The sequence below is a fragment of the Rhinolophus hipposideros genome (genome assembly GCF_964194185.1).
Source record: "Rhinolophus hipposideros genome assembly, chromosome: 9".
Taxonomy (NCBI): domain Eukaryota; kingdom Metazoa; phylum Chordata; class Mammalia; order Chiroptera; family Rhinolophidae; genus Rhinolophus; species Rhinolophus hipposideros.
The window spans coordinates 10,429,467-10,445,561 of record NC_138055.1 but is presented as its reverse complement, the minus strand read 5'-3'; the positions used below and the strand labels follow the sequence as shown (position 1 = coordinate 10,445,561).

The window sequence follows — 16,095 nt, the reverse complement described above, 5'->3', positions numbered from 1 at the left end:
GAGTTTATTCCACCACAGACTAATCTCTAAATGTATTACGCATATGCCTACGCCTCCTATTTCCAAAGCTCTCAAACTACATCTTATACATCTTTGTATATGCCCCCAATGATACTAGATATATCACAGGTTCTCAAAAAAAAAAAAGTATTAAACTCCCTCATCAGTGTATTATGGGCCCAAGAAGCAATCTGTGTGTGGCATACTAAGCCCACAAAAACTTCCTAGTTTTGACATGTCACGAATAATTGCATGTATATTGAGGCACAGAGGGGAAAGTACAGTCGTTGGCATCACACTGACCTGAGCTATGTCCTTGACACACTTACTAGCACCATGATCACAGCACGTCACAAATTCTTCACCTCTTAAATGAGAACATGACCTACCTCCCAGGGCTGCTCCAATGATCGAGTGAGACAATACATGCAAAGTGACTTGTACAGTGCCAGTCCCTTCATGGGCCAACACTGCTAAAGAACAGTAATGATAATAAGACACGAGGCCTTCTTCATACAAAACACTTCATCACATACAAAACACAGGCAGGCCCAACAATCACAGGATCACAGATTTTGAGGGAACTACATAAGTCATCTAATTCTAATCCAGCTCCTTTCCCTGCATTCTCCTCACCTTGGCCCACATTCACGCACACAGACAGACCGTACAGATAAGAAAACCACTTAGCACAAGGTTTTAAATGTCTTACTCACAGTTAATAGAGCCAGCGAGGGGCAAACTTAGTGTCAAACCATCCTCTTCTTCATAACAATCCCGCTAAATAGATGACAGTAATCCCTTATGATTGATAAGGGAAACTCAGCGTCAGATTTACGAGGTTAAATGATATGTCCAAGGTCTCATAAGCTATAAATACCAAAAAGGGGCATGGAACCCAAGACTCCAATTGCAAATGTGGGGTTCGTCCAACCATAACTTAGAAGGCTGTCAAAGAGCATGAAATTCACTTTGTGCAAACATTGATAATTCTTTGCATTTCGATCTGAATAGAATAACTGATATGGTTATGTGAATACTTATTATAACTAAATATGTGAATTGATAACCACCAACAAATTAGTTTTGTGTTGATATTCAATTCAAACTGGTGTGTCACTGAACTTCACAAGTTTTGGCATTGAAAAAAAGACACCACTTCATTAGCCTCATCAGAGCACAAAAGAAATATATCCCAAAGGATAAAGCTACGATGTTCAAAACAGCCCTCTGCGATAGGCTAACACGCTGAATATCACAGTCTTAATTTAAATTGATACTTTTACCCAAGAGGTCAATTTGGACAAAATAAAGTTTATTTTAACTGGTGTGTATTCACTATTTCAATTTCGCTTTTGTAAGGGTCTCATCACTCCCATTGCTATTCAACACGATGTCAAACCAGCTCTGTTGCTTATCAGCAGTCAACCTAGGGCAAGTTACTCAACCTTTCTGATCAGTATAATACGTGTGCTTGTGCCTATACCTTGCAGGGATGTTAAGTAAGATTAGGCATAACGTACAAAAAACACGTAGAAGTGTACCTATCCTACACAAGAAAGCTATTATTATAACAATTTTTATTATATGTTTTGAGTTCACAATTCTGTCTTATCCCTCAGTCCCCTGAGATTTGTACAATTGAGTGAAAATGGACCTTTTTATTTCCTAGTTCTGCTGTTGCTTCCAATCCCTACTGTCTACGCTGCCAATCCTCAGATCTAAACTGTCTTGCCATCTACTTCTGCTGTCCTCACAGCAAGTCCCTGAACTTGCTTTTATTGTATTAATTCCATGATCAGAAAAAAATTAATACTCATTACTTATCAATTCAATGATCTTCTGATAATTGCCATGCTAATTCTTTGCTGAAACTAGTCTGAAAGACTTCATGGGGGGCAGACGGGGGTGGCTCAGTTGATTAGAGCGCGAGCTCTGGAAAATGGGGCTGCTAGTTTGATTCCCACATGGGCCAGAAAGCTGCACCCTCCACAACTAGAATGTAGTCAATGAGCTGCCATTCAGACCCCGAGTGGCCAGATGGCTCAATTAATTGGTTGGAGCACGGGCTCTCAACCACAAAGTTGCTAGTTTGACTCCTCGAGTTCCGCAAGGGATGGTGGGCTGTGACCCCACCCCCCACCACAACTAACAGCAACTGGACCTGGAGCTGAGCTGCACCCTCCACGGGAGACAGTCAAAGGACAACAACTTGACTTGGAGAAGTCCCGGAAGTACACACTGTTCCCCAATAAAGTTCTGTTCCCCTTCCCCAATAAAATCTTTTAAAAATATATAAATAAACAAACAAACAAACAAACAAACAAATAAATAAATAAATAAATAAATAAATAAAAGACTTCATAGGAAACCCTCTGAATTTATTCAGGGTTCTTTTCCAATACCATTTAAAAAAAAACACACACTAATTGTTTTAAATATATGGTCAACATTTAAGAATTGCTAACAGAGCTGCCTCTCTTAGATCTCATTATACCTTGATGCCGGTACCAGCTCAACTATTCAACTCCTATAATTCTTCTTCCAGCCCTGTTGGATAACAGTCTCCATTAAGTAAAAGGCACTTTGTAGAAAAGGACAGCGAAGAAAACTATACGTACACTTCTCTGTAGTACAATTAGAGGTCAAGATAGCTGAGAGAAGGGCAAGAGGCAAGGAACCTACAGACAGGTTGGTACTGGGTGTCCCCTGGCGGCCCTTTCTGAGGGGACAGAACTACTATACGGGTATCATTGAAAGGCTGAAAGGGAGGAGAAAGGGGAAGGCAGTAGTATATATAAGCACTGCAATATTCTAGATACTTTATACGTATTATTTCATGGTCTAGGTATTATTTCCATTGTCAGGTGAGGAGACGAGACTCAGAAAGATGAAATGACTGGGCCAAGCCCAAACAGCTAGTACATAGTAGAGCCAGAGTCACAATTTTCACAGTGCTCTTCCCATTCTGTGGTACAGTGACTTCGTCCAGAGAAGCATTTATCCTCAGGCCAAGCAACCGGGAGGGGAAGTGCATGCTCACCTACACATGGGCTTAGCCAGACCGTTCCTCTTTCTCGAGTGGGCGTAAGTGAGAAGTAATGCATCTTTAACCTGCAGTTAGTACCCAGTTACTCCCCTTGCTAGAAGAAAAGCAGTGTTTCTCAAATTTCAATGTGCATACAGGTAACTGTAGGGGATCTTGCTAAAAATGCATATTGGGATTCAGTGGGTGTGGGGTGGCCCCTGAGATTCTGCCTTTCTAACAAGCTCCCAGGAGATGATGCAGCTTCCAGCTTCCAGTGCTTGGGCCATACTCAAAAGAGACTACACTCAGTAATGGTTCCCAAACCTGGCTGATCATCAGAATCATCTGGAAATCCTTTAAACACTATAGATTCCTGGGGGCCCCTCCTTCCAAGACGTTCAGTGGTGTCTGGGACCTTCTACCTCATAATTCTGTAATTCAAATAAATGCACCGTTATTTGACAATAACCAAAATAAGCTCTGACTGAGAACACACCAACTGCCTCGATGCCTCCCGTGTAGCTTACTGACCCCTCACCACCCTGGACGTCTGGAACTCACAGCACTGGCATTCCTACTTTATACTTTTACATGCGGAAACTAATGCACCAAGGGACGGTTCCTTGTCCAAGGTCAGACAGGGAGTCGCAGAACAGGCATTCAGACTGGAGCCAATCTGATTCCAAAGAGTCTGTGCTCGCAGACACACTCATAAGCCTGCTTCCCACATTACCCAATGGTAACAGGCACATTTGAACAAATACGTCCAAATGGGTCACCTCAGAAGATGTCACCCTGGGTAGGTTATGTGCTTATTCCTCAGATGCTGCCATCATTCAAAACATTGCAATTGCTAAACTAAATAATCTAAGAGCTCTTGCTCTGAAAATGAAAATACCTTCAGAACCTAAACCTACGACTTTAAATATCTTAACTGGGATAAAAGATCATCATCTGAGCATAGATTTGACTTCTGACAATCCTGAATCAGGAAAAGCCATTCAAAGAAACCTTAGTGTCTGATCAAGCTAGGTATTTTTGTAAATAAAACATTCAGTGTTAGGTACTGACAATGTTTTCTTCATCACTCATCTCTTAAGCCGATTCCAAATGAGAAATCTATGTTTTGCGCAACGGCTGTGTCACCAGAACCAAAGTGACTATTTTCAAGGGCAGAACTCATTTGGAGGCACAGATTCTGTTGTATGTGTTTAAAAGGAAATTCAGCCTCTCGGTCATTCTAAAAGAACCACATTTGCCCTTCACAATCAGTACGAACACGCACACATATGTTCACCACGGCTGTCTTGAAGCACGCAGTCTTCCCTTCTGCCGCAAAAACAACTGCTCTTATTTTCTTACAGATTTTTCTAATAAAAAGTGTGTTTTATGTACACACATCCATTCATAGAAAAAGAAACATGATAATCAGGTATTAGCGAAGCATTTAACTGCATGCAGCATCCTAAAAGGCATCACACAAAGGCAAATATATATCCAAAACGTATGCACAAATACCCTCACGTACAGGGATAAAGGCACACGCAAATACTACAGGAATATAACTATAAAAAGACATTATATTCTACATCTAGATTTGCTCCTTTGTTAAATGAATACGTCCTTTTCCAACAAAGAAAACATTCTGCAAATTCAGAGTGATTTACAGATTTTTACAAAGCAGGCATTACTGCAGAGCAGCACAATTCCACACAACCAACCTCTCTGCTTGAACTGGACTCCCCACACCTTACTGAAGCCACAAATTCCCCTGCACAAACTCCCACTCCACCCCCCCACGCACACCCAACTCCCCACCAACCTCACAGGGGTTCCTGGGCTGGTCCATGGAATCTGATGACATCACTCTCTCTTCCTTCCTGGAATTCTAAACCCTGCTGCTCTCCCCTTGCACACAGCTACCATCTCCATGGCAACCTCACCTCCTCCTGCTTCCCCATTGGCTTCACAGAGCAGGATACACAAAAAGGTTTTCCGTTTTTCCCCGCACCACCCGCCCCCAAAAAATGATGCTTTCAACAGGAACCTGAGCTAAATTTAGCTACTTGGGACTCAGAGTCCTATGACTAAGAAAACACAGAGAAATGTCCTCCTTCCTACATTCCATCCTCCTCTCAAGCCCACCCCAACGTGGCTGCTTCACCTCCTCCTCTCCGGCCCCCTCCCCAAAAGCAATATTTGCTGAGCGTTAAAACAGCTGGACTGCCCCCATAGAAGGTTGGCACACACAAAATATCTCACACCCACCTCTCCTCTCAATGAGGGAACCAAAATAAAAGCACGCAGCAGTCAAAAACTGATGTGCCGAGCGTCAGTATTCGCTGCTTCCTTCCATCCCAAGCTACGCCGAAAGGCACAGCAGTCTCTAACTTCTTAAAAGACCGGATTCTCAAGCTATTGGCTTGATAACATTTCCTCTACCAGAGGGGAAAAAAGAGGAGGAAAAGGGGGAGGGAAGTGAGGGAGAAAGACTGCATATTTCAGTGACCAAACACGCTAAGCCTGGAACCACAAATCCTGGGTCCAATTTTCCATCCCAGGGGCTGACCTGCTATGTAAATTGGAGCATGTTCTCACATCCTTCATCTAAAAAGCAGCTCCCACACAGGGATGCTGTAAGAATTACTGACAAAATTAATGTAAAGTAGTGTAAGTCCCTGGGCCAAAGGGACTGAATAAATAGAGAGTAAGCTGACATCATTAGAGTGAAATTCCTGTGGATATTTGTGGATATTAACAGAAATTAATAATCTGCAGAGGAAGAACATGAACTTACAGAAAATTATCCTTTCATAAGCATAGATATACCATAAAATGCACATAATTTCTTGAACCATAGACAATTCCTTAAAAGGTGTCTACTTCTAGAAAAATCCAGCCTCATACACCAGCCAATTTTTGATTACTAACCAATTTTGGAGCTGGCCCTGTTTTTTCTTTGCTTAGTCCTGACTCTAACTTGGAAATTGCTACTCACGCTCCCTAAATGATGACTGAATATGGACCAGGGCTTCTTTTGTCCAGTTCAGGTGTCCACCTCCCATTCGAGGGAAGGCATTTTTCTCTCAGAGCCATATGTGATAGCTGAACACTACCAACCGGGCAGCTATATCCTACATGACTTTAAAGGAGAAAGCATCAATTGTCACCAAGTAGGAAAGGCTCCAAGGAGGTCAGAGCCTTGTAGTATGACAGAGAGTGGATTAAAATAAGACACACCTGGGAAAACTACTGTATTTTCGGTTTGCAGGGCAAAGACTCAGCTCCAGGGCATCAACTCTCCAGTGAAAAAATAGCCATGAATGGAAAATGACTTAGTATAATAAGAAATAGTCATTTACCCCAAACAGAATTTAAACAATTTGGAACATTTAGCAAAGTCAAAATGTCCCACTAGTTACCACACAGGCATCCAGAATAAGCTTCCCAACTGCTATGGAAAACACCAAAGGATGCAGCGTTTGCTAATAAACAGCTGAAAGTCACACTGGGGGACGAAGAAGGGAGGGCGGAAGGAACTCAGTCTGATTAGCCCATTTCTGAGATATGTGCTTTCTTATCTTACCCCTTGTGGCTCCTAACAAGCCACTGCTCGTGTGAAACCTTTCCTGCGTACCATCACTGGTCAGAAAGCTCCACAAGCTCCCCGTGAGAAGCACTCTTCCAAAAGGCCTTCTTAATGCCTAAAAACAAACACATCAGTCACCTTATTCTACAATGGGAAGGCTGAAGCAGCGCTTCCAAGACTGCCTATCAGATCAATTACTGAGCTTGACTTATGTTAGTTACCATTATGAAATCTATCAACAATACCTGGACCGCGTGAGCTACTGCAAATAAAGCTCTAGTCACCTATTCCTTTCATGCAAGTGAGCATTTGGGGCACTTATTGTGTGCCAGGGTTTTTTTTTTTTTTTTATGGGTTGTCATTACTTCTCAAAAATAAAACCAAAAAATGGCAAGTTGTATATATTCTTACCTCACTTTGCAAATAGAAACAAGAGTTCTAGAGATGTCAACATGACCAAGGTTCTATAACTCATTTAATATTTTTAAAATTGAAGATTCAACCCAGATCTGTTTGGACTCCCAAGTTTGTGCTGTTTTCTACTTGGCCTCCCATTTACAGACTATTGGGATTAGAAGGAAATATTTAGAAATCATTTTGTATCTGTGTGTTCTTATGTCATCAATAAAATATAGGTTGCTTGACATCAAGGTCAAAGTCATACTTTTTATGTATTACTAACAGTATTGAACCCTAAGTGGGCACTCAATACTTACTGATTTATTATTCTAATCCCACTATTTTAAACTTCTGGACTAATGGCAATGATTCTACTCAGATCTTTTTAAATTAAAACTGGCTTGAGAAATTAAATGCTGAAGGGAAATGACAAAACTTCAAATAACATATTCCGGAATTTAATTTTATAATATTTGAAATGAACAAAACTATCGCTGTCACAATGCCTATACTGGCCCAGCTATAATGTCCTGATACCTACACAGTCTCACCTACTGGTTTTAATCCATAAACCCTAATGCAGTCAGCATCTATACATTAGATTTATGATTTCTAAATTCTGCAATTAGAACCAGAGCATTTCAAAGTACTTCTCCAGGGAACCCACTAAAATTAAATCCGCTGATTAGAGGACAACGCTAAGGAGGCCAAGGTCAAGTGTCTGGTCCCAACATGAACCGGCCAGCATCACCCTCTCCTACTTCCAACAATAGGCGCCCCGTTGTAAATATACCCCTGGGTTTACTGAGAGATTAATGCAAAATAGCACTTCTTTTGAAAAAAAATTAAAACATGTATCTACCGATGTCAAATATTATAATTGGCTTTTATCCTTTAGAAAATAGCTATTGTCTTTCAGACAATATGGTCATCATTTATCCTTTCTTTCAATATTTATTGATTACCTACCACATGCCAGCTGACAGTCTCCAAAGGCTAGCACTGGAGGACAAACACAGCTACAATGTGGTATGTGATATAGCAGAGATTTATACAGGAACGGCGAAAGCACACAAGAGGAAATGACTAATTCTAGAAGGTGTCACGGAGACTGAGCTCCAGTTCACTTAGGTCATGAGGCAGGTATGGTTAGGGCCTTCCACGGAGAGAGAATGAAAATTCCCAAGGTATGGTCATCAGACATGGCAAACTTAAGAGAATTTTCAAGTATTTTACTAAGGTTAGGTGGAGAATTGAGAGATATGCCCAGTTGAGAGAAGACAAGACAACATCTTATAGGTTTTCTACCTCATACAAATTAAGTTTTCCTGAAGTGCCTTACTGTAAGTTAGGTTTCCATAGAGTAAAGGGGGAAAATCTCAACACCATGTGGAGATTTCTTCTCTTTACAGTATCCATTATAAGAATAAAGATCAATAAAAAGCTTCTGCACAGCAAAAGAAACTACCAACAATATGAAAACGCAACCTACAAAATGGGAGGAAATATTTGCAAGTCATATACCTGATAATGGGCAATATCCAAAATATTTAAAGAACTCATACAACTCAATAGCAAAAACAAACAATCTGATTATAAAATGGGCAGAGGATCTGAACAAACATTTTTCCAAAGAAGACATACAGATGGCCAACAGGTACATGAAAGGTGCTCAATATCACTAACCATTAGAGAAACGCAAATTAAAACCACAATGAGATACCACCTCACACCTGTCAGAAAGGCTATTATCAAAAGATAAGAAAACACTGAAGGTTGCTAGATGGGAGGGGGGTGGGGATGGGGAAGCAGGCAAAGGGATTAGAAAGTACAAGTTGGTAGACACAAAGTAGTCACGGGGATATGAAACAGAGTATGGGGAATATAATAATGTTGTAAAGATTATGGAGGGTGCCAGGTGGGCACTGGACTTATCAGGGGACCACGTCATGGGCTGTGTAGATGCCTGACCACTGCGCTGTGCACCTGAAGCTGAAGTAGAATAACACTGAACGTCAAATATACACACACACACACACACACGCACACACACATATATATATATATTAGTTCATAGGATGTAAAGTATAGCATAAGGAATATAGTTGATGGTATTGTAATAGCTATAGATGTTGTCAGAGGGGTAGTAGATTTGGGGGGGTTATAACTTTGTGAGAGGTGTATATGTCTATTACGTTGCTTTGTACACCTGAAACTAATTTTTTTAAAAAGACAAGAAAAAACAAGTGTTGGTGAGAATATGGAGAAAAAGGAACCCTAGTACACTACTGGTGGTAACATAAATTATTGCAGCCATTATGGAAAACAACATGGAAGCTCCTCCAAAAAATTAAAAATAGAACTACCATATGATCCAGCAATTCCACTTCTGGGTAGTTATCTGAAAGAAACAAAAACACTAATTTGAAAAGGTATCTGCACCCCCATGTTCATTACAGCAATAGCCAAGATGTGGAAACCATCTAAGTATCCATCAATGGACGAATGGATAAAGAAAATGTGGTGTATGTATACATACTGGGATAATATTCAGCCATAAAAAGGAAATCCTGCCATTTGCAACAATATGAATGGACCTTGAGGACATCATGCTAAGTGAAATCAGTCAGAGAAAGACAAATAGACAAATACTGTAAGATCTCACTTATATGTGGTATCTTTAAAGAAAAAAAAAATTTTTTTAAATGAACTCACAGATACAGAGAACAGATTGGTGGGTGCCAGAGGTATAGGGTGGAAGAAATGGGTGAAGAGGGTCAAAAGGTAAAACTTCCAGTTATAAAATAAGTAAGAGACGGGGATGTAATGTACAGCATGGGGACTACAGTTAATAATACTGTATTGTAAATTTGAAAGTCGCTAAGAAAGTAGATCTTAAAAGTTCTCATCACAAGAAAACAAATCTGTACCTGGTGGTGGAGGTTAACTAGACATATTAGTGATCATTTCACAATATAGACATACATCAAATCATTACACTAAACTAACATAATGTTATATGTCAATTATATCTCAATTTTAAAAAAGAACAAAGGTCAGAATGAGGTGCATTCTTTTCAAAATGAAGCTGTTAGTGGCTGAGAATCCTTAATTAAGAGGATCCTGTCTGCAGAGCAACATCCAAATTTGCTGCCCTGTGAAGCAGTGAAATTTCCAGTGAAAATTTCCTTATTCTACTAAGAGAATTGGTTTAAAAAGTGATCAGTGGAGTTTATTCAATCAATGTTCCCTTCCTATGGCTGTGTGAAGCTCTCAGAGTGCTGACTATCTGAAAAGCAAATTTAGATTAATAAAAGAAGCATCATCATACCCACACCACAACCCTAACATAAAAATACATAAAGTATGTACATACCCACATCCTGCCAGCTTTGACAGGCAAAGGATTAGCACATGTATGAGAGGAAACCTATGTATCAGCTGTCGCAGTCATAGGATAAAAGTAGAATCAAATTTTTAAGTAAACTTTTTAATGACATGACTATATGACATATAAAAATGGGGAAAATCTAAGTAGATTCCATAAATTTCTACAAAGTGACCCACCCATGTAACCAGCATCTAGGTAAAAAAATAAGGAACACGACAGGTACTCCTGAAGCCCCTCTCATGCCTTTGCAAAGTCACTCCTACCTGGCTGCAATGATGGCTGCAACACCATCGATTTGTCCTGCCTGTTTTGAATTTTCGATAAACGGAATCACACACTATGTACTCTTTCATGCTTGCTTTGTTCACTCCATATTGTATTTGTAAAATGATCCAATAGTTCATTCATCATCATTACTGGAAAGTATTCCATTTTATAAATATATCGATTTATTGAAAAACATTTCAGTAATGTTGGAAGGTATTTTGTGGTATTTCCAGCTTGGGGCTATTACTAAAAAAGCTGTTACATATATTCTTGTACATATCTTTTGGTGCACATATGAGTACGTGCACATTTCTGTTGGTTATACACAGGCGTGGAAATGCTGGTCCTAAGGTACACTGATGTTCCTTCCACTTTGGGAGATTCTGCCAACTGCCAGTTTTCCAAAGTTGTACCAACCTGCATTCCCACTGCAAGGCATAAGGGTTCCTGATGCTGAACAACCTCGCTAAGATGTGGCAATGTCTGCCTGCTTCATTTCAGTTATCCTGGAGTATGTGTGGCACTATTTCACTGCGGTTGTTTGCGGCTGATGAATGATGTGGACTGCTTTTTGGGCACTTGGATATCATCTTCTGTGAAATACCTTTTAAAATATTTTGCCCATTTTTTTACTAGGTTGTTCAAAGATTGATTTATAGGACTTCTACATATTGATTTGTAAGAGTTATTTCTATATCCTGGACACCAACCAGATACGTACGTTACAAATATCTTCTCCTACTCTATGGTTTGCCTTTTAACTTTCTTAGTGGTATCTTTTAATGAACAAATATTCCTCATTTTAATGCAGTCAATCAATCATTGTTTTCCTTTACACTTAGTGCTTATGTCCTGGTTCAAGTAAAGACTACCATGAAGATATTCTCATATGTTTTCTTCTGGAAACTTGAAATGCATTATTTTTAAAATTCCCAGGCACATTGTTTTATACAAAATGCACAGGTGAAGTTTTCTTCCACCAAATAGATCAACCAACTCAAATAATCTGTGAATTGAGCATGATCACACTAAATTAAATTCATTCAGTGCCTCTTCTGTGCCTGAGACTGTGTTAGGTGCTACAACAAATAAAGGGGATATATATGTAAGAGGTGATCCCTGACCTGAGTGAATATTAACCTTACCTGGTGGCATGATACTCAAATATTAGTTGTGTCTAGTGATTAAGTAAAACTCACTGAGGATTTTGACATCATAGCTCCAAAATCATAAATAATCTTCCACCACCCTCAGCTCTCCCAATTTCTGTTTCAATAGGGACAGTAGGACCAAGGCTTTACTTTATTACTGCTACTGCTTCTTCAATGCACACATCTAAAAATCATTTACCAGTCTTCATCAGGGTACAGCAAAGATCTTAACAAGAGCTACCTACTCAGTATGTGCACAACTACCTAAAAGAAATAGCTGAATCTAGAAATTATGCAATTTTTCCCAGACTACACAAAATTATCATTCCAGCTAGAGAAGAGTGGGGCCGAAAAGGAGAAAACATATATATATGTACATATATACTCTGACACCCTCCCACAACCCCACATTTTTTCCTAAATGTTTTCTAATTTTCTTGTCCATCATCATTTATCCTTTCCTTTCTGGTCTTGAGGAGAAAGGTTACCTTAAGAAAGAAGAACAACAACAACAACAGCCAAACTTGAGAAAGGGTCTCAGTGAGTTAGAGACCAAATATATGTGCGTACATGACTCCTATTTTATAAAAGGTAATTAGGGGAGGTCAATTCTGAGACGAGAAGTTGAAAGGGGTTAAAGAATCGTCATTAAACCAATTTAGATGAGCAGAGAGTTTTTAAACCAGAGTCACTGAGTTTTATTTTGTAACAAGCCTCAAAATAGAATTGTGCTGCTCTTCCAAACATGCGGAACAGGAGGGAAAAGAACAAGTCTGCTAATTTTAGAGGTCAAGGTGGACCAGCTGCTTTATAGGCTGGGCTTCTAGGCCGTAAGCACATTTTCTGAAATGAAGCAAGAATCCATTAACAGAGCTTAAGGGATGACCCTCAAGCTCAGGTAGTTTATTACCTTGTTTACAAGAAGAGAAGAAAAGAAACCTATAGAATTAAAACTCTTTAATGAGGAAAATGTTCCAAGTTAGTGCTCTGACCCAAAATAATACGCAAAGGCATAACGCAAAGGCTAAGAATTAAGCTCTTCAACAGGAACCATCATTTCCCACGGTATTCATTTGCTCAGCAAACTTTTACGATATGTTCACCTATTATGGTCTCACGGCCTAGGCACCATGTATACACAGTGTGAAAAACAGACAGTCCCTGCCCTAATGTGGTTTAGTCAAACTGGAGAGGAGACATTACACCAATAAGCAAATATCTAGCCACCAATCACAATAAATATTAAAGAAAATGGGGGTAAATGTACTTTAGGGTTACAAAAAGGCCTGCTTAGGAAGACGACATCTAAGCTAATGGGAACACAATGAAAGGAATCTTCAGAGTGACCACAACCAAGATGTCTGGTTGATTCACCCCTATCGTTTCTGACTCATTTCTTCCAACGTCAGCTATTGTCTCCACCCCCACCCAGTCTATCCCTATATCCTCAATGTTGTCTCTGCTCAAATCAGCCAGATTTCATGGGATGGCCGGCCTGCAGTGAAACAGCATCCGGGCGCTCTGGCGGCACAGCACGCAGCATCTGACAAGCGCGCAAACCCAACACAGCAGAGCTGGCTGCAGAGGTGAAGCAAGCTCTCAAAAGCCCCTCACACAGCTCCTTCCCCACAGCCTTGGAAGATGTGGAAAGGTGTCTGTCTGCTCTCAAGCAGGGCCTCTGCCTTCTGGCCATTTCCAAAGAAGCTTCTGTGCAGCTGCATGTCAATCTGCAATTATCGCAATAAAAAGTGCAATTAAAAAACACAGCAGCTTTTAGAGCCTCAAAGCCTCTCTATAAACAGTAACTAAATGGTTCATCTCCTTCCCCTCTCCAGTATCAGCTCTTTATATGTCAGAGGCATAAAGTTAGCACGTCTAAAAAGGGAAGAGAATAACAATAAGAAGTTTAAAATGATCTTGAAACCAATTTTTAATCACTCCATTCCCCTTAGGAAAGAATTTCTTCCTGAGAAGAATATAGGACTCACATACAACTCAGGGTGTGGAAGAACATTTATCACCTTTGGATCCGGAACGTAAGGGGCTGAGCCTGTCTCCCCGACACGTACGAGCTGTAGGACACTAGGCAAGTGCAGTGTCCTCATCTGCAAATGGAAGGCCACCTCATATTAAGTGAGATAATATGATTTTTGGCAAATTATAGCCACTCAACAAACAAACAAGCAAACACCTCAGGTGCCTTCTCTTCTTCACACCTAAAGAGGGATTTTTAAAAAATAAAGGGAGATTGAGGACGTTATTGCAAGCAGCCGATGGTTAAAAACATCAGGTAATTCTGCGTTAACGTCAATGCTATATTGCTAATACTCACTCATCAGGAGGGGGATCAAGTGACGTGTCTTAAGAAATCCCAGTTTCAAATACTCTGATCCATTATTCCCACTAACACCAAAATATTCCAGAAATTGAAATATTTCCATTTCCAAACCATATCTCCCAGACGACCTCGTTACCTAGAAATAGCACAAAACTTTTTCATCAGACAACATATTCCACACCGGACTCAAGGAAAAATGTGACCATCATACTTACAAGAAGATAAAAGGGGCACTAAAAGTAGACAGGTCAGGAGAACAAACCAATGGTGCTGAGAACTTTATGACTAGATCGTATATTTTCACATCCTATCCTAATAAATGCACATTTATGCAACAACATGAACACCCTGATGGGTCAGACTGAAACTGCGCAGCCCCCGAGGCACCCCGGGAACCACAGGGTTTCTGCAACCGTCAGCTAGCTCGAGAAAGAAGCCTGCGATTTGAATACCAAGCATACCCTCAGTCTAACAGGCGTCTGAACCAAAAAAAAATTAAGTTTATACGTAAAATATATTCCGGTGGAGTCTGGAAGGCCCTTAAGAAGAAGCCAAGGTCCCTGCAGCTGAGTGGCACCACAAAATCCTCTTGGAACCTCTGCAGAGCGCCTGAGGTACTGTGCAGTAGTTGAGAAGCTGGCCAAAGTCCCGTCTACATCACAGCAAAGAAGGTATGCTCCCCTGGCAATAGTGCTACGCGGGACCTGAGTGCAAAACACCTTGCTCCCTCGACTGGGTATAAGGTCACCATCAAACTCGCCCTTTGGCACACAGCCAGAAGGGGCCAATGAGCCTCTGTTTATAACGTTCACATCCCTGTGCAATATTCTAAACCCTTTGAAAAGGGTGCCAGGATTGAAAAAATAAAAAAGTAAAGAGTGGCTCATTTTTCCAAGTTGGCTTCACATTCTCATGTTCCCAACATCCATTTCCAGCAAACAGCTGCCAGGTCCAGAAAAAAAGCCTTTCGGCATCTGCCTTTAATTTGGCCATTCCGCCCTCCTCCCTCTCTCCTCCTCCTCCCCCTCGTCCCTGCTCCCACCCCCCACAGGAATAGGGCAATACAAATATGCATATTCATATAAATTTTTTAATATTCCCTGAAAACAAATGGAGAGGAGACCAGGAGGAAAGGAGACTAAAATGGGGAGGTGAGCAGGGCAGTGACAGATGAGGCCCCTAGAGAGCCCCAGGTTGCTCTTGCGCCCCAACAGTCAGGGCTGTTTCTGATTAGGTGAGTACAATTGGAGGGCTGCACAGGAAGTGCTCAGGGGGCCCTCTCGGTCAGCCCCGTCCCAACCACACTGAAAACCTTTGTACTGCAGCAGGCCCATCTGGAATCAGTTAGGAACAGGCTCCTAGCAGGCCTTTCCTTTAAGGGGGGGAAAAAAACAAGGCTGAAAGCACTAGGCTGCGCTTTCCCGCCTGCAATCTTCTCATCCCTTCCCCCAAATCACCCTTCAAGCACGTTATTCCATCTCACATTCTGGGGTCACCATAAACAAAAGAGTCACATAAGAATATGAAGCATTCAGAAAGCTAGCTAGCATCCTCCCCAGGCCTGGGGACCCCAAGAAAATTACAGCATTCTTGCAACTAAAATCTCATTTTACACAATTTTGGAACGTTTTAAATGTTATTTTTAGAAATTCGAAGAGGCCTGTTTTTTTCTTTAAGCGTTTAAATGAAGCATGTCCTTTATGAAATTTCTTTCATTTTGTTCTGTCTTCTAAATCACAAAAAAAGCAGAAAAAGAGAGACACTTTGGGATGGTTCTCCTAGCATTCCAAAGGAAAAATCTTTTTCCACTCACATTCCTCAGTTACACTGCCAATATTCATTTCTGCAGGAAATCGGTCTTTACTGACGCTTTCTATAAAAAACCAGAACTTCTATGTAGTGTGGCAAATGCCTAGAACTAAGACTCGGGAA

The 16,095-nt window shown here is 40.7% G+C and overlaps 1 protein-coding gene across 32 annotated transcripts in view; it reads right to left on the bottom strand.

Moving 5' to 3' along the window:
• The window catches only part of RBFOX2 (RNA binding fox-1 homolog 2), a 257,128-nt gene that overhangs the window by 190,498 nt on the left and 50,535 nt on the right, over positions 1-16,095 (bottom strand). For 2 of the 32 annotated variants that reach the window (XM_081059997.1, XM_081059999.1), the window contains exon 1: positions 4,851-4,959. The exons of 27 other annotated variants lie outside the window; for them this stretch is intronic. In XM_081059997.1, the coding sequence (XP_080916123.1) occupies positions 4,851-4,892 (42 nt within the window). In that variant the 5' untranslated portion in view covers positions 4,893-4,959. Of the gene's footprint in view, positions 1-4,850; positions 4,960-5,296; positions 5,433-16,095 lie in introns of those variants that run through there. 3 more of the 32 variants (XM_081060006.1, XM_081060009.1, XM_081060012.1) reach the window with 2 other exon arrangements.